Here is a 24,611-nt window from a genome sequence, read left to right as displayed (position 1 = left end):
TTTGTTAAAAAATACAGATCCTGCCTCAGTAGTCTAGGGTGAGGCCTGAGATTCTGCATTTCTAATAAGTTCCCAGTAGACGATGCCAGTCAGTGGACCTTGCTCAGCAGCAAGAATCTAGGAAATGTAGTCGTTACTATGGCTACTATCAGACACTGCTTATCCCACCTGCTGTCTCCACTCCCCATCACTGATAAGAGAAAACATAGGACAAGTTTGATCCACTTGCAAGGAATACAGTGCCTAAGCCAGTTTGCTCCCCATCCCTCCACTTCACCCTCTGCCCTAGAAAGGACTAAAACTTAGATGCCCTTGAACAATTAAACTTGTAGACAGTTCTATTCTTACTGGAATCATTGAACAGCCTGACCACCTACAGTGTGCCAGGCCCTGTGGGGTGACTGGATGGTTATAAGATTGGGACAGGTGAGGCCCGGCCCGTGGCTCACTTGGGAGAGTGCGGTGCTGATAACACCAAGGCCACGGGTTCGGATCCTACATAGGGATGGCCGGTTCGCTCACTGGGTGAGCGTGGTGCTGACAACACCAAGTCAAGGGTTAAGATCCCCTTACCAGTCATCTTAAAAAAAAAAAAAAAAAAGATTGGGACAGGTGGGCCAGCTTGGGGACTGACCTGACCAGGCCAATGACTGAATGAAGTGATTTTGGGAAGGAGTCTTCTAATCCCCACTGCCTGGCTCTGGGCCTGTTTGACCTCAATTTAGGGCCCCTAAGATATGCCTCACCCAACTGGCCTTTTGACCCTTATCTTCCAGCTCTCCTGGCCCTTTCTTTCAGGACTGCCCCTGACCTGTGGCCTCCTGTCCTGACCTGCCCAGCTTCAGAGCTGTCCCATGCTCACCACTGCCTCCCCCATCCTGGGTCGATGCTCTACTTACTCATGGGGTCCCGAGCAAAGACAGCATCTGATGGGGGACCAGGTTCTCCGGGTCCTGAGGGAGTCATAGCCGTGACCCGGAACTCATACTGACAGCCCTGCCGCAAGTCCACCACGGTCCACCTCCTATCTGTGAATAGCCCATGACCCATTAGTCCCACCCTGAGGGGACCAGGTGATGGAGAGATAGCTCAGTGCGTCCAAGTTCTGGAGAAGACCAAGCCCGGGGTCCTAACACATCCCTCCGCCAACCCAGTCAGCCAGGAGTGACTCTCTGAGGTGAAAAGAGCACTTCTCGGGGGGGGGGGGCCTAAATCCCTGTCTGGTTCTGCCACTAACTTGCTGGGTAGTTTTGGGCAAGTGCCTTAATTTCTCTGGTTCTCTCTGCCTTAGAGAGTTATTGTCTTATTCACATAAAGCAGAATCACTCAGTTGTGAAGTTGGAAGGATGCCTTAGTTCATCTCCCTCTTTCCAGAGATGAGGAAACTGAGGCCCTGAGAGAGTTGTAAGTAGCACAGCAACGACCAGAAACCAGGTCTCCTGACAACCTGTTCTGAGCCTGTTCCTTCCTCCACAAACCTTGGCTTCCACAGCATACATGTAGAACACAGAAATGCAAAGGGTTGTCTTGCAAAACTCTTTGAAAAAGAGTTTCTCTTTAAAAGGTAAAATCCAACCCTCTGTCTTTTCCAAGTTCTTTCTGACCTCAGAAAGCAGTTAGTTTCTTAAAAAACTACTTAGTGAAGCAGGGAACACTTCTCTGCACTTTATGGATGCGGAAACTGAGATCTAGAGAGGAAGTGAGCTGCCCAAGGTCAATGCCAGATATAGAGGGGTCAGAGCTAACAGTCTCATCTCTGGCTCCCAGCGGGACTTCTAATAAACCAGGGCTTCTCAACCTCAGCAATATTGATATTCCTTGCCAGATAATTCTTCGGGCTCTGCTCTGTGTATTAACAGCATTCCTGCCATCTTTACACCAGGGGCCAGTAGCATCCATGCACCACCCAACTGTGACAATGAAAAGGGTCTCCAGACAATGCCAAATGCCTCTTAGGGGACAAAGCCGCTCAGGGTTAGTAAGAGTCACTACATTGAATCAATCTGGACTGATAAAGCCAAAGGATGCTGGAGCCAGGAGGGAAGCCAGGACAAGGACGAGGACCTGCTCAGGCTCACCAGGCACGGGCTGCTCGTTCACTGCTATCCAGGTGTTGCTCCCCTTCTTGCGCTTCTCAATCAGGTAGCCCAGGATGTGGGCACTGCCAGGGCCCCGAGGTGCCGTCCATGTTAATGTGATGCCCCGGCTGGAGGCCGACAGGATGGCTGGGGTGGAAGGTGGCCCAGGGAGAGCTGGGGAGAGAGAATGTACTGGTCAGTCAGAGGCCGAGGAAAGATACCAGCTCATGGGGAGGTCCTGAGGGTAGGAGGCATGGGACATCTGGGACAGGGCCACACTCTGTCCTTTCCTGCAGAGTTTGGAGGGCTGAGCCAGACTGCTGTGGGACATTGTTTGGGTTGTTCAGGGCCAGGGGTGATGGGACAGAGAAGGCACTGTGGCCTTGGAGTCTAGAGCCAGTCTGAGGCCCCTCAGCCTCGAGTTCCCTGATAGGAGGCCCCAGACCTGGGGCATCTGGTAGAGAAGGCCTTAGACAGTGAGCTTTGCTTGCCCACCCTCTCACTCCCAGAGACCCCATCAACCTCATTTCCTGATTGGGCTTCCAGACCCCAAATGCAGCTGAGATTGGGAGTCTCATAGTGCTCTACAAGTGCCTCAAGACCTCCAGGCACAGGATGGAGTCCTCCAGCCTTTGGGACAGACCTGCCCATCCTCTGGGCACAGTGGGGAGCCTGGCAGTGCCCCCACCTCATCCCCAGCCTTTTCTCTCACCCTCAGGAGCCACCAGCACCTCCTCAGACTCCAGGGCCTCCCCAGCTCCCTCTGCAGTCACAGCGCGCACGCGGAAGGCATACTTCTTGCCCTGCTCCACGTGGGTGTCGGTGAAGGTGGTGCTGTCTGTGGGGGACTCGCCCACTTTCAGCCAAGTGCTTCTGCCAGCCTGCCGCCTCTCCACCATGTAGTGCTCTACAGCACGGCCCCCGTCGTCCCTCGGGGGCTGCCAGTGGAGACAGACACCAGCCCTGTGGCAATCGTGCACCTCCAGGGGGCCCTGAGGGGGCTGAGGCTTATCTGCAGACCCACCGAAAGGGGCAGGAAGAGAGGGGGTCAGAGGAGCTGATGGAGAGCGATGCTGGTCTCCCCCCTCATCTGCAGATAAGGCTGCAATGGAGTGGACTGCCCAGAGAGCCTTGGGCATCACCCAAAGGTCACACATTCCCTGACACAGCCAGGTGTCCTGGTCTCCATCCCCCAACACACACACACCCAGGGGTGTGCCTTGGAACACAGCAGCCCTGCACCCAGCCCTGCCATTCAGTGGCTGGTGTGGGTGCCTCCTTGGCCCTCTGGATATTGGCACCGCTCGAGGCTGGGGCCACCTCAGCAGCTTCCTAGGGCCCAGTATGTCAGGGCTCTGAGAAGCACAACCATTTCCTCCCCCAGGAGGCATACAGCCCTTTGTCTGTCTAAACTGCTTCTTCCTAACCAGTCTGAGGAAGAGAGAGCAGATCGGTGGAGATAGGTTTGCCTCTGAAGCAGCATGCAGATGAGGGTCAGAGCCAGCAGAGACCACACTTGGACCTGCCCTTACTGGCAGGGAGAGCCCAGAACCCTGGGGGCCCCCAGGCCTTGGTTGGGGAGAAAGAAGGCTGGGGCTGCACCTATGACTTGCAGGGTGAGCTCAGCCTGCACAGAGCCTCCCTCACTCCTCAGCGTCACGCTGTACTGGCCACCATCCTTCCTGCCCGCGCTGGGGAGGCACAGCCGTGTGTAGCTGTCCCCCAGGGCCACCTGTGGCCCATTGCTGCTGCTGCTGCTGCTGCTGCTGCCGCTGCCGCTGCCGCTGCTGCCGCTGCTGCCGCCCACCACCTCGGCCCCGTCCTTCCTCCAGACTGCTTGAACAGGGTGGCGGCTCTGGAAGGGGATCTTCATTGTCACCGGCTTCCCAGCCTTGACCACCAGTGGCTCTCTCAGTTTCTCTGTCACATCTGGAGCAATGGTGGGGGGATCTGGGGATAAAACAGGGCAAGGAAGTCAAAGAAGACCAGGGTATTGGTCCCCTGGGAAGTGCAGAAAGAAGGACCCAGAGAAGGGAGTTTGGGCTGCCCCACCTCATGAGCACTAAAAAGGGGAATGGGCTACATCTGCAGCAGGAGGGACTGGGGTTAGACCTCACCAAGGACTTCCAGACAAGATCATGTGCTGGAATAGGGAGGGTGTGGGTTGGCTTTTTAAAGCATCTTCTCAGACTGAGGATGAGATTAGACACTGTGTGCAGACTCACCACAAATTCAGGTGTTTAGAAGTGGAGATATCACCTGTTGCAAAGAGACTGGGACAGGGCAGGGCCTCACCATGGACCGTCAGGGTGGCCTCACTCTGCTGGTTGCTGGCTACAAAGGTGTACTTCCCAGCCTGGGTTCCCTGCACGTGGGTGATGAGGAGTTTGTGCATGAGACCATCTTGCTCAAAGATGACTCCATCCTGGGTGGTGAGCTGGAGACAAGGGCCATAGCAAGAGATGGTCACCCCCACCCCCACCCTGGCTCCTCCGTGTGAGTTAACCAGAGCCCTCTACTGGAACCATAACAGCTGCGTGAATTGATGCTTATCCTGCACCAGGCATGAGCTAATGCTCTCCATGCTTAGTGCCTTACTTAATTGTCACAACAACCCCATGAAGCAGGTGCTATTATTAGTCCCATTTTATAGATAAGGAAACCAGAATGCTCAGCCTCTTGCCCAAGGTCACATAACTGGTAGTGGCAGAGCTGGTACCTCAGGCCTGATCCAGCTGACGCCACTGCCCTGTCACTGTAACGCATCACCTCCTGAGAGGTGATGGAGGACAGAGGGGCTCTGCAGAGAGACGAGAGGTCCCATGTGCTGGGATGGCAAGGCGGCATCTGTACGAGGCCTTTGGATGGTGGAAGAACGGGCGTGTAGAGAGAGGAGTGAGTAGGATACACACCCATTCAAAAAGTTCAATTTTGTCTTAAACACACCAAGTTGTTGGCTACTTCGACTTCTCCCAGGGTGGGTATGTTAGTAAACCGAAAAGTGAAACATCTTTTCTTGCACAGCCTCTACCCTCTGCTTCTCTCGGCTTTACCCATCCCTCCCCCTGGTAAAGAGAAGGGCTGAGGGGCAGTACCTTGACTCCATCCTTAAACCAGGTGCCGGGTCCCAGGTCACTGGTGAGGATACAGGAGAGCGTGACGGCCTCCCCCTGCTGTACCTCCATGTCAGCCAGGCCCTGGGAGAAGTGGTCTATGGGGCCTGGAGAGACACACAGGGAGTCCTCAAGACCTAGCCTCCAAGGCCATGGCCTGCACTTCAGTGTCCTGCCAACTGGGCTCAGCTGGTGCCAGCAAACCCAAGCTCCTATTTTTCTCAGCAGGACCTAGGCTGGTACAGGAGATCTGGGGTGCAAAGCAGATGAAGGGCCCCCCCAAGTGACACAGTGGGAGGTCTAGGTAAGAGTTAAGCCAACAACTCTGGTAATTTGGACATAGAGTTTCAAGACCAGATGCTCAGGAAACCTCTGAGCCTCACGCAGCGTGGATCCTACTTGCACGAGGAAGAGGTTGCTTCCTGAATTTGAAAGGGGTTCCTGAAAATGGGGGTGCTGGCAGGGACAAACTCCTGGGCTGGAGGCAGAATTGGGACCAACACGGGCATGTCAGTGTCCAGGGAGATCCCCCTTGGTTCTACCCCATAGGAGCCCGCCCAGCTGAGAAATACCTACCTCGGGCCTCCTTGGAGAAACTGCTGGTACCAGGCTTGGATCTGGATCTGGGACTCTGGGTGACATCCCTCCCCTCGCCATGGACGTCTGACCTGCCCTCTTTGCCACCTCTCCTGCTGCTGAGATGACTTGGGGGCTCCCTGCTCTGGTCTTCACTCGGAGTTGCCCCCAGGCACCCTCTGTTCTCATGTCTGGGTGACTGTCCCAGGCCTCTGGCCTCAACCACTCCCCTTCTCTTTGCTACTCCAAACTCATCCCCTGCCTGTGCTTGAGACCTACTCCTGAGTGGACCAGGCCTCCCATCTGACCCACCAGACCCTTCTGCTTCCCACCTCTCATACTCGCTTAGGGCCCCAGAACCCTGGGCCTTGCCATTCTCAGCCTCCAGGGACCCCTGCTTCCAGAATGATTCTTGCTTTCTGAGGGAACCCCTGCCCCCTCTCTGTCCTTTGCCTAGCTGAAGGCCCAAGCCCTGGCTCCCTCCAGATCTGTCTCCAGAGCCTTTTCTGCCAAAGGGACTATCTAAGCCATTCCAGGCCCCCCGAGGTCCTGACTCCCCAGTAGGGGTGAGTCCATTCCTCCACTCAGTGGAATTCCCTTTGCCCAGGACTCCTGCGTCCTCTGGGCCACCAGATCTGTCCCTTCCGAGGCCTGAACCTTGACATCCACCAGCCACCTCTTGGCCTGATGTACCTTTCCTGCCCCTAGAGCCCCCTGGCCCTTCATGGGTCCCACTGGAAGTGATATCTTTCTCCTGCAGAGAACTGGAATCCTTGGAGCCTGGGGGTTGGTGCACATCACCGATGGTGTCATGGCCAAACCCCATGGTCTTCCCGGCCTGGAGCCCAAGCATTACTCACCCCTCGCCCATCGGCAGGCCCTGACCCTGACATTGATTTGCTCCTTCCACCAGGCATGGAGCTGCTGTCCAGAACCTGGTCTGTCCCTGCCGAGCTCCCTGAACCTGCTCCCTGAATTCTTCTGCCTCCCAGCAGCGTGTGCCCATGTCCCTGAGGAGCCAACCCCTTCTGGCGAGCAACTCTGCCCCTGTTTGCTGTCCTTGGGCCTACTTTCCAGAAGTCCCCTTCGTGTCCAGACTCCAGAGCAGCTGTCCCTTCCCAGATCTCACCCTCCACTGCCTCCTTACCATCAAGAAACCCAGAAATCCCCATACCCCCTACTTGGTCTGCAGACCCACCCTCTCCCGTGAAAGCCCGTCTGTCAGTAGAAGACCCTGGGATTCCAGAACCATCTTGCCACTCTCTGATGCTTGATATTCCCTTGCAGCCAACAGCCCCCAAGGCCTCAGGGATCCCCAAGGTTTCATAGCCCCCAAGACCAGTTGTGGAATCCCGCCCATCTGAGAGAGTCTGTGGTCCTCCCTGAGTCCCCAACATCCCTGGGCCCCTGGGGCTGTCCCTATGTGCTATGCTGTCTGCACTGCCAAGCATTCTGGCCATCCCAGAGCCCACCCCAGGACCTGCTGCATCCACAAGCCCCTTCCCTCTGCCCCTCTCTGGATGATCCTCAGAGTTTCTACTACCCTCTGATGCTACCCAGTATCCTGGCCTGTGCCGCATGGCTGCATGGCCTCTGGGTCCAGCCTCATGTCCTGCTCCAGCCAGTGAGCCTGGAGCTCCAAACCTCCCTGAACCATCTCCATAGCCCATCTCATCCTCTGGCCTCATTTCACCAGTCCCTCCCGAGACTCCACTATAATTGACCCCACTCCCTGACTCCATTCCCCCAGGCCCCCCCAAGCCATCCTTATAACCTGCCTTATTCAATGGCAATGTGCCCCCAGAATCCTCCAGACCATCCCTATAACCTGCCTCACTTCCTAACAGAACTCTCCCAGAACTCCCTAAAATGTTCCTATAACCAGCCTCACCCCCTGACCTGATTTTTCCAGAACCCCCTAAACCATCGCTATAATCTGGCTTGCTCCCTGAACTCACCCCTTCAGGAGCCCCCAAACCTATCTTATAATCTGCTCCATCCACTGACCCCATTTCCACAGAACCCCCGACGCCACTCCTATAACCTGCCCCGTCTGCTGACCCCATTTCCCCAGAACCCCCGACGCCACTCTTATAGCCTGCCCCGTCTGCTGACCCCATTTCCACAGAACCCCCGACGCCACTCCTATAACCTGCCCCGTTCGCTGACCCCATTTCCCCAGAACCCCCAACGCCACTCCTATAACATGCCCTGTCCACTGACCCCATTTCCCCAGACCCCCCGACGCCACTCCTATAACCTGCCCTGTCTGACCCCAATTTCCCAGAACCTCCAACGCCACTCCTATAGCCTGCCCCGTCCGCAGACCCCATTCCCCCAGAACCCCCAATGCCACTCCTATAACCTGCCCCGTCTGCAGACCTCATTTCCCCAGAACCTCCGACGCCACTCCTATAACCTGCCCCCTCCACTGACCCCATTTCCCCAGAACCCCCGACGCCACTCCTATAACATGCCCCATCCACTGACCCCATTTCCCCAGAACCCCCGACGCCACTCCTATAACATGCCCCGTCCACTGACCCCATTTCCCCAGAACCCCCGACGCCACTCCTATAACATGCCCCGTCCACTGACCCCATTTCCCCAGAACCCCCGACGCCACTCCTATAACCTGCCCCGTCCACTGACCCCATTTCCCCAGAACCCCCGACGCCACTCCTATAACCTGCCCCCTCCGCTGACCCCATCCCTCTGAGGCCCCCTGAACCATCTCTACAGCCAGCCTTACTCCCTGGCTCCACTCCCCCAGGCCCAAGATCCCTCGACCCTCCTCCATAAGCTGTTCTGCCCCCAGTTCCCTGAGGCCCTGGCATTTGTGACCCATCCTCATGACCCAGCACATTGCCAGACCCATAAGCCCACTGGCTCCCAGAGCCAGCCCCAGCATGAGGAGCTAGTGCCTCCGGGTGCCTGGCATTGTCCCAATGCCCAGTTCCAGCTGCGGATGCCCTGGCACCAAGGTACCTGGTCCCATCCCCATCCCCCACTATGCCTTCTGCCCTCAGACACCCAGGCTCCATGGTTCCTGGATGCCCAGAGCCATCTTCATAGCCTCTTTCTCCAAAGGCCCCCAGCGCCCCTGAAGCGCGGAAGCCCCCGTAATCTCCCGTCTGACCCCAAGGCTTTATTCTTCCAGAGCCGCCTGCTCCTGCTTCCACATGTTCCTCCCCAGCAGTTTCCACTGTTCTAGAGGACTTGAGGCCACCTCTACCTGCAAACCCCACTGTCCCAGGACTACCTAGGTCATCATCAGAATGATGCCCTCCCCCAGGGCCCATTTCCCCCTGGCCTCTGGATAATTCCCAATTCCCAGCTTCACCCACGGGCCCTCCATCAGGCACACCTGAGCCATTCTTGAGACTGGTAGCTCCAGGCCCCCTTCCTGCAGGCCCATAACCATCTTTGTTTCCAGACTGCATTCCCCCAGGCACCCCTGAGCCATGCCTGTAAGTACCCCCTTTCTCAGACTCTGTTTCCACAGGTGCCCTAGAGGTGACTCTACCAGCACAATGACCAGAGCCCGTTTCTCCTGGCACCCCTGAGCCATCACTATAACCAGCCCTTTTTTCAGGACCTTTTTCCCGGGAATAATTTAAGCCATCTCCATACCTAGACTTCATCCTCCCCAGACCTCCTAAGCCATCCTTATGGCCCATGTCTCCTCTGGGTCCTTTTTCTCCAGAGTTCCCCAACCCATTCCAGAAATCTGGTTCAGACTCTGTTGCCCCAGGACCTCTTAATCCTTCTGTGTCTCCTCGTGTCCTCCCAGAGCCCTGAGCATTCAGCTCTAGAGACCCAATTAGACTGTGGCTTCTGGCATCCACTCCCTGACCAGATTCTGTCGGCCCAGCCACCTGGGCACCAGCCACACCCCCTTTCCCTCCACTGGACCCCAGCACTTCAGGCGCATGGTGGGCCCCTGTTTTTCTGAGGCTGGACCATGTGTCACCCCTAGGACCTGTGCTCTCAGACTGTGTTCTGCTGGGCCCCCCTGCTCCCCTCTGGCCCTCTGTCCAGTCCTGGGAAGACTGGTAGCTTCTGGAACTATCCCTTGCCCTGCCCAAGGCCCCAGCTGTCTCCTGGCCATCCCTTCCCCTGAGCTCCTGTAAGCTGCTTTCCCAGTCCCTGGGACCTCCTGGGCCTCCAGGGCCTGTTTTACAGCCTCTTCCCACAACCACAGACCCCCTCAGCTCTTGGTCATCTGCCTCCTGCAGTGAGCCCTCAGCTTTGGCCCCAGACCTTCCACCGCCCTGGAGAAATTTTCTGGATATTGGTGATTCCTGGAAGTCCTTTCCTCCAGATGTCTGTCCTACATACTCTCCCGGCCCCCTGTAGCCCCTGGCTTCCCCGTGATCAGTATCTCTACCTCCCTGAGAGTCCCAGGACTCAGGGCCCACGCCTGCCTTGGAGCTAGAACCTCTTCCTCCAGGAAACTCCAGGGTGTCAGAACTTCCTACCCTACTGCTATCTCCAGCTCCCCCCAGGCCAGCCCTGCTACCCCACACTGCCCTTGCTGCTCTTCTCTCCCTTTCCCTACTCAGACTGTCCCCTCCTTCCACCTCATCCAAATTATGACCCTGAGGAATGTTCTCCTTCTCTTCCCCTTTCAGCCAAGACCCACGACCAGACTGGGGTCCCCGCAGGGCCCTCTTTCCTATCCCAGGCCCCAGCTGAGCATCCCAGAGCTGTTCCTGGCCATGCCTATCCAGTTGACGTCTGTGGCCTTCACTGTGATCCTTTCCTTCTCTGCTGCTCCCCGGTCCTCCAACCTGAGGCCCACTGGACCCAGCCTCCCAGCCTCCTGCTGTCCCCCAGCATCTACCACCATCGCTGTCCCTGCCGTGATCTTGCTGTTGTCTCTCTGTGAGGACCAGTCCTGGTTCTGGGCCCTTTCCCTGTAGATGGGACTTCTCTGGAAGGCTTGCACCCCAGCCTCCCCCTCTGTGGGGCTGATTTTCCCCAGGAGTGCCTCTGCCTCCCTCTGCTTCTAGAAAGGCCTTTCTCTCCTGCTCAGGGCCCCAGGCTGGGTCAGCTGCTTCTTCATCTCCTATGGAGGAGGAGCCATGCCTGCCAAGGCCACCCCTGTCTGGGCCAGCTGTGAGCTGGAGCCCAGAAGCCAGCCCAGCCCCCTCGAGGGAGTGTCTCATAAAGCCCTGCTCTCTGGGTTTCCCTCCCTCACGACTGATGCTCCCAGAGTCTTCTGCTTCTGAGGCTCCATGCGCCCGTGGCTGGTGGTCCAAACTTGCAGTCTGAAGGCTTTTATCCTTCCCAGCTTCAGTGAGGTATTATTTATGTGGGAGGTCAATGCCCCCATGGAGAAACAAGAGAAAAGATCAAAACCCCAGTTAAGCCAGGCTGGAGCAGCTGCCTGATCCCACATGCTTTGCCTGACCCTCAGTTTCCCCACAGAGAAGCAAGCTGAGCATCTGGGAAGGAAGCCAGGATGTTCCAGCATATTGGGAATAAATCCCATCACCACTTCCCCCAGTCCTACCCAAAGGTCATCCTGGTATGTGGCTCATGAGTATTTTAGTGAAAATACATACACCTAAAGTCTTTTGCTTATCAAAATACCACAAGCCATTGTGTGGTTTTTAAAAGATCAACTTGCCCTAACACCTGCATTACATATGTCCAATTTAAAGTTTCCTGGGGTCATCTTGAACCCAAATGCCAATCCCCAGGAGGGTTTAAGGGTGTTCTCTGGTCTGGCCCAGAGGCATCTCATCCACACTGAATCTGGGCCACTGTCCCATGCCCTGTCCAGGACGCAAAGGCCATCATGGATCTGTGTCTCTAAGCACTTCCCAGAGACCCCAGGGCAGATATAGCTGAGGGCCGGGCTGGCCTGTAGAGTCTGCACAGCTGTGGGTCAGGAACAGGTCTACAAGCCGTCCTCAGTCTCTCTGAGTGAGGGGGTCATTGCACAGCAAATGACTGTCCGCAGGCCTTCCTCATACCTCTTGACTCCGAGGTCTTGCCTTGGTGGAGGCAGGGACAGAGGCATGAACCGCTTACCTTCAACCACCAGCCAGGCGCTGGAGGCGTGCAGCCCAGTGCTCAGCGAGTAGAGGCCCATATCTGAGAAACGGGCCTCCCTCACCACCAGCCGGTGGGTCAGCCCATCGGGGGACATAAACACTTCATGTCTCTCACTGGGCCGGAGCGGCCGGTGCTGGAAATGCCAGACAGCATTGGGGCAGGGGTTGGAGAGAGTACATTCAAAGACCGCCTCACCCTCCTCCTCACAGTGGGCTTCGGCCAGCGGGACCACCACACTGGGGGGGATGGCTGCGGGGGAACAGGAAAGGGGATGTCAGCTGGAAGGCACGACACTGGTGACTCGATGCAGTATAGCTGGGAGCTCAGAAATCCAGGTTCAGACCAGCTCAGCCACAAACTCTCTGTGTCACCTTGGACAGGCCCTCTCCTTACCCAAGGCATCAGTCTTCCCCACACAGTGAGGGGTTATAATTAGGTTATGATCAGTGAGGCTATTTTCAGCTCTGGAATTCTATAATTCTAAACCCAAGGAAACCAGTACGCTGAGAGCCAGTGCTTTATGTATATCGGCTTATTAGTCTTTATGACTATCTCTGAGATAGGTGTCATTACTTCCTTTTTACAGGCAAGGAAACTGAAACTTAAAAAGTTAAATGACTTGCCCTAGTCTCATGCAGCTGAGAGGGGTCCCAGCCAGGATTCACACCCAGGTCTGGCTGACTCCAAAGCCCATGGTCATTTCCCTATACCACATTGTTTTCAGGATTTTCAAAGCCGTACCTGGGCTCCCCAAGTCTGCTAGGACACATCACTCCCTTCTCTCCTCCTCAACCTTGACTCAGCCATGTTCTTTGTGATATATCTGCCAAAACTTCCTTCCCCCAGGCCCCTCTTTGTCCTTCCAAGAGCTCCTTAAGCTGTCAGGTGCTCTGGGGGTGATGTGGACACAGGTACTCAAGGGTGTGGGACAGAGTTTGATGAGGGAAGAAGGGAAGTTTCTAGATGGGGAGGGGGCCCAGGAAGCAGGGAAGGAAGAAGTCTGTACAGGACACAAGCGTGCCTAATCCAGGTGGCAATTCTTGCTAGGGAGTTGTGGGAGCTGAGGACATGCATCAGAAAGGAGTGAGGGTGTGGTTAGGAGCTGTGAAATCAGTTTGGATCTGATCTGAAAATAATTGGTTGCTGCACAGAAGGTCTGTGAGCAGGGACAGGACATCTATGTTCTATGTCTGTGACTGTAACTCAGTGGAGCCCAGGTCAGCACCAAAAGAAGGCAGAACTTGGACCAAGGCCTTTGGAAAACAGAGAGCATCACACTTTACCCATCTGGTGTGTATCTCTCTGCACAGTTATTTTTGCAATGGGAGCCATGTCACATTTACCCACCCCCCCCAACACATACACACACATGGCACTGACATGAACCCCACTCCTAACAGATCTCCCCCACTCAGCCTTCTGCAGTGAAGACCACTCACCGCTGGCCTCCAGTTCTGTGGAGAAGACTACAGCATCCTCCACCTTGACCTGGTAGATGCCAGCATCCTCAGGCCGCAGGTCCCGGATCTGGAAGTGGTAGCGTTTCCCCAGCCGCCGCAGGCAGTGCTTGGTCTCGTTGTCATGGCCATAGGGGATCATCTCACCATCCTGAGACCAGAAAAGGAAGAGGGGGAAGTGCAGGGACTCACTGGGTCCCCAGAGCCTCCTGCCCCAAATCCATTCTGGCTTAAACTAGCAGTTTGCTTCCATTGGCCCAGGCACCAGACAAATATTCCTGGAATCATAACGGGGATGGAGAGCATATAGTGGAGAGCAGGGCCTGGACAGTGTGGAGACAGGGATTGTGAAGTGGAGGGAAATACATGCCCTGACACATTCACAAGACTCTTGGCATGGAGTAAAACCTCCACAAGTGTTATGCAAAGAGGCGCCTGAGATTGCTGAGATTCCAGCTCAGGCTATGAGTAGAGTTACTACCTCAGCAGCCCTGCTAGGTTAGCAGGGGAGGCAGGGACAACACCAGTGGCCCAGGGACCCCAGCTGGTTACTCACCAAGGTGAGCTTTCAGAGAATACCATCAGATATCCTTAAGGCTCTACAGAACCCAATAATCTATATACACACCCACTTTAACTGATCATCAGTACATTTGTGACTTGCTGAATATTGACAAAAGCTAACACTCATCAGGTGCCCACTGTGTGCCAGGAACTGTTTTAGGTACTTGGGACACATCAATAAATAAAACAAAGATTCCTTCCTTTAGGGAAAATCCTATGGGGAGACAGACAAATAACAAACATCATAAGTAATAATTTATGTAAGAAATAGAACTAGGGGGGGAAAAGGAGGTGGAGGGTAAAGGGTTCAGGAGTGTCAGGATGGGGCTGGGGGAACGAAGCAGAATTGCACAGGGTGGTCAGAGAAGGCTCACCGCCTTGTGGTGAGGGAATTAGCCGTGTGGACATTGGGAAAGAGCGTGCCAGGCAAAGGGAGCGGCTGCAGCAAAGGAGCAAGGCTGAGGCTAGGGTAACAGGAACAGAATAGCACGGGGAAGAGTAGCAGGACTGAGCAGAGGAGTCAGGGAGGGGCAAATCTTGTGTTATCTCATTTAACATTTCCATGAGACAGGTCCTCTGTTATCCCATTTTGCAGATGAGGAAACTGAAGCACAGGGAAGCTAAGTATCTTGTCTGAGGTCACACAGCTTGTAAGTGATGGGACCGGGATGAGTTTGGCTGCAGAACTAGTGCTAGGCTCTGCTGTGACCCCCCCAGCCCACATACGCACACTGTCCCTGCTCCCACCTGGTTGACAGGTAATTAATCCTGGAGCCTATGGAAAGACATGTCAAGCTACTGGACAGAGGGCTCAGATGGAAGGGGATGCACTTTCTCGGTGCCCTCTTTTTACCCCCACGCTGTGCTGTTGGACACAGTTTTCCGAGTCACAGGCCCAGCTGGCGAGCCTGGTTGTTAAAGGAGAAGTAAGAGTCCCTGCAGACTGTCTTCACCATGGTTTGACCTGACTCCAACGAGAACTGCACGGGATGAGGGGCTCACACCTGTGTACTCTGGTTGTTCCCACAAGGGGACCCAGGGGGCCCAGAGTTTTCTCCCCAGGACCTGTAGCATTCCTGCCAGGTCCTTCCGCGCACCCATGCCCCTCCAGACTCACCTTATACAGGTAAATCTTGCTCCCCGAATTCTTGAGATGCAGCTCCAAGTCAAACATTGCAGTCCCCTCCTTGGTGACCCTGATGTGTCTCAAGTTGGAGATGATGCTAATGTACTGAAGACAAGACAAACCCATCAGGGGAGCTCTCGGACCTCTTTCTTCAGGACACTAACCCTTTCTAGGCCCTGATACTGCCTTAAGCCCACAATGTCCCAAGTGAGCATGCATTTCCCTGTTTTACAGGTGGGGAGACACAAGCCCCACAAGGAAGGAAATTCTCCAACATGAGAGTTCAGGTCAGGAACGCAACCAGGAAAGGATCCCAGGTGTCCAGGTGCTCCAAGAACACAGCAAGTCTTTTCCATTCATCTATTTTTCCATCTAATAAATGTTAGCTGAGCACGTACTGTATGCCATGCTCTGTGCTGAGTCCTGAGTTAAAGCAGATAAAAAAGCTTAGAGGAAAGAAAGCTGAGACTCAAGGTGGGAGGTTTTAGGAACCACCTTCAAGATAATGAAATACCATGTTCAGGATAATAAAAACTAGTTGTTTTCCATTTCCAGAAGAAAATTGAGACTTACACTATAGTTAAGAAAAGAACTTCCTATACAGCTTATAAGAAGCTGGAATCAGACTGCTAATGGAAACTGTGCCATTACCTTCTCTGGAAGCCTTTAGAAATAAGACAGGTACTCCGCGTCTGGTGGTGGTGACGACGACGACGACGATAACAGCTGACATTAAGCCCTTACTATCTGTCAGGCACTAGGCTAAGTGTTTTAAGTACATTCTCTCATTCATCCTCTCAATAACCCTGTGAGTTAGGTAGGACTATAATCCCCATTTTATGGATGAGAAAACCAAGACACAGAGGCCCTACCTTTCCCAAAGCCCCACAGTTCAGTAAGTATCAGAACCAGGTTTCAAAGCCAGGGCACCAACATAGAAGCCTGGGTCCTTAGCTGAACACCCCACTGCAGGGCTAGATGGAGGTGGTCCCTTGGCCATACCTGGTTTCCCATGACTTGTCTCTAAGCCCAGCTCCAGGTGTGAGGCCCTGTGAGGTGCCTGAGCTCCAGGTGTGAGGGGTGCAAGCAGGGCAAAGGTACCTGCGCCATCTTGTCCTCCCTCTCCTTCTTCATCTCCTGCAGCTTGCGCAGCATGCCCCAGAAGTCGACAATGCCATACTTCATGCAGATCCGCTCGTAGTCCTTCTGGTCTGCTGTCATCAGCAACTGCCACACCTGCTCAAGGTCAATCTTTTTTGGAGGGGCTGGAGGCAGGGCCCTGGGAAAGGAGCCAGCAGGTCAAAGGCCAGAGGAGCCCCAGGTGTTGGCCACCTGGTGCCCTGAGGAGTCCTGAAGAGCTGCCCTGTCTGCACTTGAAGAAATAGACAGAGACTGGAATCTCTGGGACTGACCACTGTTGGGACTGACAGGGAGACCCTCATCCCACAGCTCCAGGTTTTAGGATAAACTTTTCTCCTAACAACTTGTATCATAGATTTCTGAATAAAATGACATGGCAGTGGGCGGGGGAAGGAGTTAAATTGTTCTTTTGCTTTAAAAAATTGTTTTAAATCACGTTCTAGTGGACCACTCTATTTTGCAAATAAGGAAATCAGGATCAAGAGAGGAAAGATGCAAACTCAAGAATACAGAGCCTTAAAGTGGCAGAGCTGGATCCAGAATTCCCAGTTCAGTGCTCTCTCCATTCCCCACCTGCTACCGGCAGTCTAGCCCCTGCCTGTGTTGCAGGGTGGAGGCAAGGGCTGAGCTCAGCTTGCTTAGGGAAATAGCAAGGGGTAGGTACCATGGGAGCCTCCAAAATCCCGCATGGACAAGTCTGGACCCACCTCTTTTTCAGCATCATCCGGAAGTCCATCACCTCCTTCCCGAGGTCTAGAAAAGGAGCAGAAATGAGGCCCCCATCCCAGGTGGGATGCCAGGGGCTACTGCAGGGCTTTTCTGTGTGGTGCATGGCTGACAAACAAGCTTACAAAAGGGGCTCTCCTGCAGACTGGTTAAGACCCACAAGGTGTGCATGGGTGCATGACCAGGTGACCCAGGGAACACCAGGCAAGGAGTAGCTTATCCCGCAAAAGCTCCAAGGAGAATTCTGACAAGTCCACCTACCCTCCTGGGGTTCATTGTGCCTCTCCCGGTTATTCCGAAAGCCAACAGGACCATCCAGGGAGAAGAGGAGGGAGTTGACATGGACAGGCAGGGAGAGAGGCAAGACACATTGATGGTCTTCCTGGGAAACTCACTGACCTCCAGAGCCCTGTCCTCCCCACGTTCCTCTAAGGCATGGTAGCACCCCAGGAAGAGGGATGGAGCAGGGTGGAGGTTCTGTCCGTCATAAGCTTTGATACCCCAGAGCCTCAGCATGACCGAGGGGAAGCAAACTGAGTATCATCTCATGCAGGGGAGGCCCCCTCATGTGCCCACAGGGGCCAGGGAGGTGGCATAAGTGAGAGAAGTGGCCACTGGCAATCACGACAAGCTGCAATCATCACAGCAATTGTAGAACTCTTTCATGACTCCAAAACGAGAGCCCTTAGCCCTCATCCCCAATTACTCCACCCCTCCAACCCTAGGCAGCCATTTTGGACGTTTAGTAAACCGGGGATCATCCATGACGAGGTCCTTTGTGACCGGCCTCTCTCACTTAGCAGAATGTTTTCAAGGTTCGCGCGTAGCTGTAGCATGTGCCAGCACTCCGATGCTTCTGCTGACTGCATCGTGTGCATTTACATACATATCCCACCTTTTGTTTATTCATTCATCCCTTCACGGACACTTGGCTAGTTCTACCTTTGGGCTACGGGGAATAATGCTGCTGTGACCATTTCAATTCAAGGTTTTGTGTGGATGCGTAGTTTTATTTCTCTTGGCATATACCTAGAAGTGGAATGCCTGGATCCTACGGTAACTCCGCACTGAATCATTTGAGGAACTTTCAGGCTGTTTCCAGAGCGGTTGCGCCACTGTCCAGTTTTCCCAGCTGTGTGTGAGGGCTTTAATCTCTCGGTGTCCTTACCACACCATTTTTATGCATCTCTGTGACTATAGCCGAGGTAGTGGATGTGAAGTGATCTCTCATTGTGGATTTGATGTGCATTTCTCTGGCGACTACTGATGTCAAGCACCTTTTGATGTGCTTATTGGGCATTTGTATATTTTCTGTAGAGAACTGTGTGTTCAGATTTTTTGCCAATTCTTAAAAATGAGATACTTATCTTTTTATGATCAAGTTGTGATAGTTTGAGATATAGATTCTGGATACAAGCTCCTTAGAAGATGTATGACTTGTAAAAGTTTTCTCCATTTCTGTGGTTTCATTTTCACTATCTTTCTTTCAGTTTACTTTTCACTTTCTCGATGACATTTTTTAAATTTTGATGATGTTCAGTTTATCCATTTTTTCTTTCATTGCTTGTGCTTTTGATGTCATGCCTAGAAAACCATTGCCTAACCTAAGATCCTGAAGACTGACACTTATGTGTTCTTCTGAGAGTTTTACAGTTTTAGCCCCCACCCCAGTTTGGTCTTGAGGAGCCCAGGGGGAAAGGCTGATGGGACCCAGAGCGCATGCTGGGGGGAAGGGGGCGCCGTGGGGTGTGAGGGGAGGAGCATCTGGCAAGCAGGAGTGACCTCGATGGGACCCGGCTGAGAGGGGACAGCTACGCTCCCGGGATCACTGAAGACACCCTTGAGGAAGGAGGCGAGTGGAGAAGCCTCTGGAGGACTGGACGGGGGTCTTTGGAGGCGGTTTCTGGGATGAGAAAGTCTGGGGCAGAGCTGCGAGGAGTCTGGAAAGGGACTGTGAAGTGACACACTTTTCCATGCTGTCCATTCCTCGCCCACCTCCTGAGCCCTGGGGCCTGAGGCCCCAGGTCAGGGGTGAACTGGCACAGAAGGGTCCAGGGCGGGGGCTGGAGAACGGCCTCTCTGCTCTGCCAGGTGCCTCAGATTCTGTGACGACCACCCTGAAGGGTCACACAGAAGCTGCATGGGCACCAAGTGAGAGCCCCGCCCCTTTCCCCCAGGGGGCCCCTCCCTGGGGTGGGCGGGGCCGGGTATCATTGTGACTCCACCCTTCCCTGGGTTCTGGCCACGCCCCCATTCCTTCCATCTTTCTCATCCGCCAATGGGCTGTGAGCACTGAGGCCACGCCCACTCCCCTGTTGCCTAGCACAGGCTGCTCCCAGCTGCTCTGGCTCAGTCGCTGATCCGCGCCTGAGCTGAAAGGAGTGATATCCAGTGCTCGGATGGCGATGAGGCGGCGGTATCCCTTTCCTTTTCCCTGCCCCGAAATGTCGGAGGAAATCCGACAGGAGAAATTGGCTAGGGCCAAGAAGAAGGTATAACATGCTGGGTCGCAGCCCTGCAGCCAGCCCGAGACCCCTCCTATAGTGGGACAGGGGCAGGACTCGGTGTCACTTCTGAGGCACATGGAGATTGCCCCTCTGTGCCTCTTGACTCCACCCACCAAAGTCTTCTCTGCCATCCCTGCCCCCTCAGCTGCCCAGACCCTGCCCTTGCCAGCTGTCCTCTGGTGACTTTGGCCTGTAAATTTACTTCCAGGGCTCCCCACCTGGAGTCTGCCCTGGCCTCCTGCCACCCCAAACCAGACCTTCCTGGGCTCCCTGGGTCCCCTGGGTTCCTGTCTCCGAGGACCTCGGTCCTGGCTCTGGGCTCCCCTTCCCCACAGTGTTGCAGTGACTGTGGCATTGGTAGGAAGGAGTGGAATGTAGTCACCTCACAATCCCATTCCAAACTGTCCCAATACCCCTGGGAAGTGTCACAATCCCTCAGGAACTGTCATTGCTGCCTGGGAGGTTTCTGGCTCCCTCGCCCCCTTTACTTAGACATTGCCTACCTAAAAAGCCTGCACTTCACCAGTGAGCTCAAAATGTTGACAATATCTCTGCGTGACCATTGGGAGAACGGGTTTGGTTCGGTTTTTTCCTGGGTTTCTACTCTCTAGAGACACTTGTCAGTTTATTTCTGAGTCTGGATGTCACCTTAGAATTCCCTAGGATTATGGGACCAGAGCGCCTTTCAGTCACTACTCTCTGGAGGGAGATGTGCTTATCTTCTGTGGGATAAATCCTGGGCAACTGAACTTCACAGCATGAATCTTGCCCAGATCATGTCAATCTGGGGTGCCACAGGCCTCACAGGGGGCCTCTTTCTGAAGCATCAGATTTGCTTGATTGTTTTGAGAGAGAAGAAACCTCTTAATGTACATAGGGGTGACATTCGCCTGGATTTGTAAGATCATAATGGACTTCTCTCTGAAATGATGCTTGGGTTGTCCTCTTTTTGTTAGGTCCCCAGATCCCTAGGGGCATGCCCTCATGACTTCTGCCATTATTACCCATTGACATAAACGTTTGAGAAGTGCTGGGGTGCAGCTCTCAAAGCTCTGTGAGGGAGGGCCCCGATGTCTGATTTGTATTTGGCCCCCTGGGAGCTGCTGATTCATGACAAAGCCCCAGAAGACTGAAGTTCAATTCCATTATTGCCTTTTTCTAATCATGCTATCGGTCCATTTCTTCAGCCATTCGGTGATCATTACAACACCTTATAGGGTTGCTGGTGGCATTAAATCAGATGGTACGAGTAAGAATATTTTGTAAAAACTGTAAAGTAGGGGACAAATATAGGGGCTTACACATCTCCTGAATATTACTGCTTTTCCTTTCAACAGTTAAGAGAATACCAGCGGAAAAAGAGGCTAGCTGATACCGCTGCAGAAAAAACCATCAAAACTGGCAGTAGGCCCCAGCCCACCACTGGGGATTGCCAGTCACCTCAGGAGGTGAGCCTTGGCTGATCAGGCTCCTGGGAACAGGGGGCTCCAGGAGCAGTAGGGGGTAATGGTAACGATCGTGGAAGAAGTGTCAGGGACTGGGTAAGAAGTCTGGGTTTGAATGCTACGTCTCCCTCTGCTAGGGATATGACATCGGACTCTTCTCTGAGCTTCTCCCTTGAAGCTGTGCACACAAAGATGGACCATGAGATTGGCTGTCTCATTGGATCCTGCTGCAGGAAAGCACAGGATGATGTTGATAACACCAGGGCCCAGGGCTCCATCCCTGTACTGGCCACCACCAAAAAAAAAAAAAAAAAATGTGCAGGATAAGAGCTGCTCGGGAGGGAAGGGACGATGGGGAAGTGAGACCTTGAGAAGTGGGCACAGAGAGGCTACAGGAGGAGGGCCTGGTCCAGGTTAGGAAGAAAGGACAGCAGAGGGCTTAGCCATTGAGGGGCAGAGCATCTCCATGTGTGCTCTCATCTCTTCTAGCCCCCGTCATCCATCGGTGGGGAGGCCTTGAGGACTTCAACTTATATTAAGGAGCTGGAGGTAAGTGCCTTCCAGGCCAGCCCCCCCAACCACCTCCCATGCTGGGGGCTGGGGGCCCCGCTGCCAACTGAAACAGGTGCAGACACCACCCCTCATGATCGCTCTCTCTACCTCTCCCCCTACCCTCCTCCAACTCCTCCTCTCTTCATGTGCTGCAGAGCCGGTGCCTAGTCCTGGAGGCAGCCCTGGACTCCACCTATGCAGTAAAAAATTATCTAACGAGTGTGGTGCAGGAATTGGTAAGAGTCCAGTGGGGTCCCCCGGTTCCACGCTGCCAATGCTGGGCTCCAATTTCCCGTTGGGGCTCTGAAGAAAAGGGGCTGGGGTTCCTGTGCCAGGGGAGAATGGGGTGCTGGCTGGCCTAGTTCTCAGCAGGAGGGAACCCAGACCATGCAACATGGCTCTTTCTGTTGCTGACCTGCCTGTCCACTCTGTTTTCTCCAGACACCCCTGTTTGAGTCCTTGCCGCATGGGCTCTGGGCTGTCCCCCTGCTGGAAACACTAGGCTGACGGTTGTCAGGAGCCCTGTGTTCCCACCCTGACTTAGTTCCTGCTTTGCTTTGTCTTTGGTTTTGAACAAGCCACCTCTCCTGCCTGGGCTTGAGTGTCCTGAGATAGAATTAGAGGGTGTCAAAGGTCCCTTTCAGCTCTAAGAATGAAAGATTTCTAGGCACACACGAGACATCAGGGAGACAGGGATCTTGCCTGTCCTTTTCATTCCTGGATCCCTGCTATTAAGATCAGTCCCTGTCCTTACTGTGTGGTTCATGGTGAATACATGCACCCTTGTGAATCACAAGCTGGGAGAAGGGTAGTCTTTCCTTTCTCAGCCTTCATTTCTAGAGGTTTCTGTGGTTGTCATGGAAAGAGAATGAGGATTTAGATGTTCAGCTCTGTAGCTGTGAGTTAAAACCAACAAACACCCCAATTCTCTTTCCTTGGGAGTTCAAGGACAGTTTTTCCATTTGCATCCCCATAGGGTCTGAGAGCTTTTCCTTGAAAATCCATTCCTGGCCCCACCACTTCCCAGTCTGGGGACTGGAGCTGAGGGGACAACCTCAGTCACCTTCCCATGACTCTCCACATGGAAAATCTGGCACCAGGGAACTGGATGAAGTGGAAAGAGGAACATGGTTTCTTTGTTCGCTCCTTCCATCTCTGATGGGTTTGGGGACAGACTGAGATGGAGAGGCCGCAGGCTTGTCCTGCCCACTCCCAACCTGGAGAAGGCTCCCCCTGCGCCCCACCCTCAGCCCCACAGGATCCCCGAGGACCTGGTCTCCCTGGTGGGCCTGTCCTGGGCCATTGGTGACATTCCTGGGGCCCATCCCTGGCTGTTGCATCTCTGCCTCCATGGTAAGAGATGCTTCTTTCCTCTTCCTACAGCAGGAGAGGAGGCATCAGCAAGTGCAGTCCCTGCAGGAACAACTGCAGGTGAGTGGACTCTATGGCATCCCTCACATGCCCTAGAGAACCTTTCTGTCCCTCTCTCACCACCTGTCTGGCTTTTCTCCCAAAGGCTCAGATTCGGACCAGTGAAATCGTCAAGTCCGAAAATGGAGAGATGGAGAAAGCCCTGGACGATGCTCGTCAGGAAGCCCGACAGAAAGCAGGTGTGGATCTGGGCAGCCTTCCTCCCTCAACCTGGTGCCTTGGCAGGCCTTCAGGGGAGTCCTTTGGGTTCCATCTTGACCTCTGTCATTCCAGGAGAGTGTCAACATCTGCGGACCTGCCTGGACTCCCGGGAAAGACAGATCCAACAGCTGCAGGGGAGTCTGACCGCCTTCTCCACAGGGCAGGAGGACGCCGAGAGGGTGAGTCAGCCACCTGCCCTCACGCTTGCGCCTCCACCCAGGGGGAAAAATGGGCTTAGAGCATTAGATAGACCTGGATGTTCCCATCCCAGCTGTAAGTGATCTTAACAATTGGCCTCTAATACCTTGCATTTCATCTACAAAATGGAGCTAACGATAGTAACTCCCTCCTATGGTCGTCGTGAGGATTCGATGGATTGTTAGCATGGTGCCTAGTGATACATTCAATACAGAGTCAGACGATGGTAATGACAGTCCTAACAATGGCAACGTGACAGGATATCCCTGGGCCTCCATCAGCCAGCTGTCAATCAGATCTCGTTCCCTGCCTCTGTCACCCTTACTGAGGTCTTAGGAAAACCAACTGAGAACATGGGCTTGAAAATGCCCCAAAAAAGGTGTCAAGTGTGATTCAGCGGGAAGAAAGGTCCCTGCTGAACGGTGGCTGTAAGTGTCGGTGTTCGCGTGCCCCGACTCCATCTTCTCCCTGCCGAACCCTGACTTCGCCTTTCTGTATTTGCAGTCCTACCGCAACCTCAAGAGCGAGCGAGATGCCCTCTTCCTTCAGCTGGAGGACAACAAGTAGGAGGGGGACGGTGGGTGGCAGGTCTGGGGGGGCCTCGGCACGGGTGATGTGGTGGGAGGTGGGAGGGTAGAGGTGAGCACGATGAGGTGGGCGCACAGGTTTGGACACGTGCAGAGCCAAGCTGTGGCTGCAGCTGTGCCAGTGCCTCCTGTGTGGCCTCAGGCAATTCATGTCCTCTCTTTAGACAGGCACTTGAGAGTCCAGGTGTCCCCTTCCCATGCCATAGTCCTCTGGTTGTGTGGCAAAGTCAGTGCATTGATGACTAAAGTCGTCCTTTCTGTTCCTTGTTCTTTACATTCTCCACCACCTCTGGCCATAGAAACAGCTATGAAGTCCTCAAGTACCAGCAGGCCCAGCTGAAGGACAAGATTCGGGTCCTTGCAATGGAGAAGGCAGCCTTGCAGGTCCAGGTGAAAAAGCTCGAAACATCCAAGCTCCTGCCAAAACATGTGAGTGGCTGCAGCCCAGGGGATTGGTTTTATGGGGCTGGGGTAGAGAGGAGGGTGGCAGCCTGTCCCTCCTGCCGCCGCTCCTTACACGGCTTATGCCACCGTGCTCTGGGCAGGTGCACACTTCCAGCTGAGCTGCAGGCTCGTGTCATCAGGCTGGCATGTCACCCATTCTGCCAGCTTGTCCTCTGCACTCACTCCCTGGGCCTTTGTTCCCCCACCTGTAAAATGGGGTGCTGGAGACCTCACACGAAATGGTAGAGGGAGGGCACCCTGTGTGCCTGTGCCGTGCCCCCTTCCCTGTACCGTGGGTCTCCGGCTGCCTCAGGTGGCCACCGATTGCTTCTCTCCATCCAGACCAATTAGAACATGGAGGTCCCCAGTGCACTGCATTCAGGGCAGCACGTGTAGATGG

The 24,611-nt window shown here is 54.3% G+C and overlaps 1 protein-coding gene across 1 annotated transcript in view; it reads right to left on the bottom strand.

Moving 5' to 3' along the window:
- LOC134390259 (immunoglobulin-like and fibronectin type III domain-containing protein 1) overlaps nucleotides 1–22,702 on the bottom strand; it is a 37,555-nt gene extending 14,853 nt beyond the window's left edge. The window contains 16 exon segments of the mRNA XM_063113474.1: nucleotides 900–1,028; nucleotides 2,079–2,252; nucleotides 2,791–3,090; nucleotides 3,681–4,028; nucleotides 4,374–4,515; nucleotides 5,174–5,298; nucleotides 5,768–5,883; nucleotides 11,012–11,063; nucleotides 11,810–12,082; nucleotides 13,273–13,441; nucleotides 14,972–15,085; nucleotides 16,082–16,259; nucleotides 16,828–16,873; nucleotides 17,108–17,228; nucleotides 19,155–19,280; nucleotides 22,595–22,702. Of these exon segments, the coding sequence (XP_062969544.1) occupies nucleotides 900–1,028; nucleotides 2,079–2,252; nucleotides 2,791–3,090; nucleotides 3,681–4,028; nucleotides 4,374–4,515; nucleotides 5,174–5,298; nucleotides 5,768–5,883; nucleotides 11,012–11,063; nucleotides 11,810–12,082; nucleotides 13,273–13,441; nucleotides 14,972–15,085; nucleotides 16,082–16,259; nucleotides 16,828–16,873; nucleotides 17,108–17,228; nucleotides 19,155–19,280; nucleotides 22,595–22,702 (2,521 nt within the window).
- Between the last annotated feature and the right edge of the window lie 1,909 nt (nucleotides 22,703–24,611).

The sequence above is a fragment of the Cynocephalus volans genome, chromosome 11, assembly GCF_027409185.1.
Source record: "Cynocephalus volans isolate mCynVol1 chromosome 11, mCynVol1.pri, whole genome shotgun sequence".
Lineage (NCBI taxonomy): Eukaryota > Metazoa > Chordata > Mammalia > Dermoptera > Cynocephalidae > Cynocephalus > Cynocephalus volans.
This window is presented reverse-complemented; position numbering and strand designations above follow the sequence as displayed.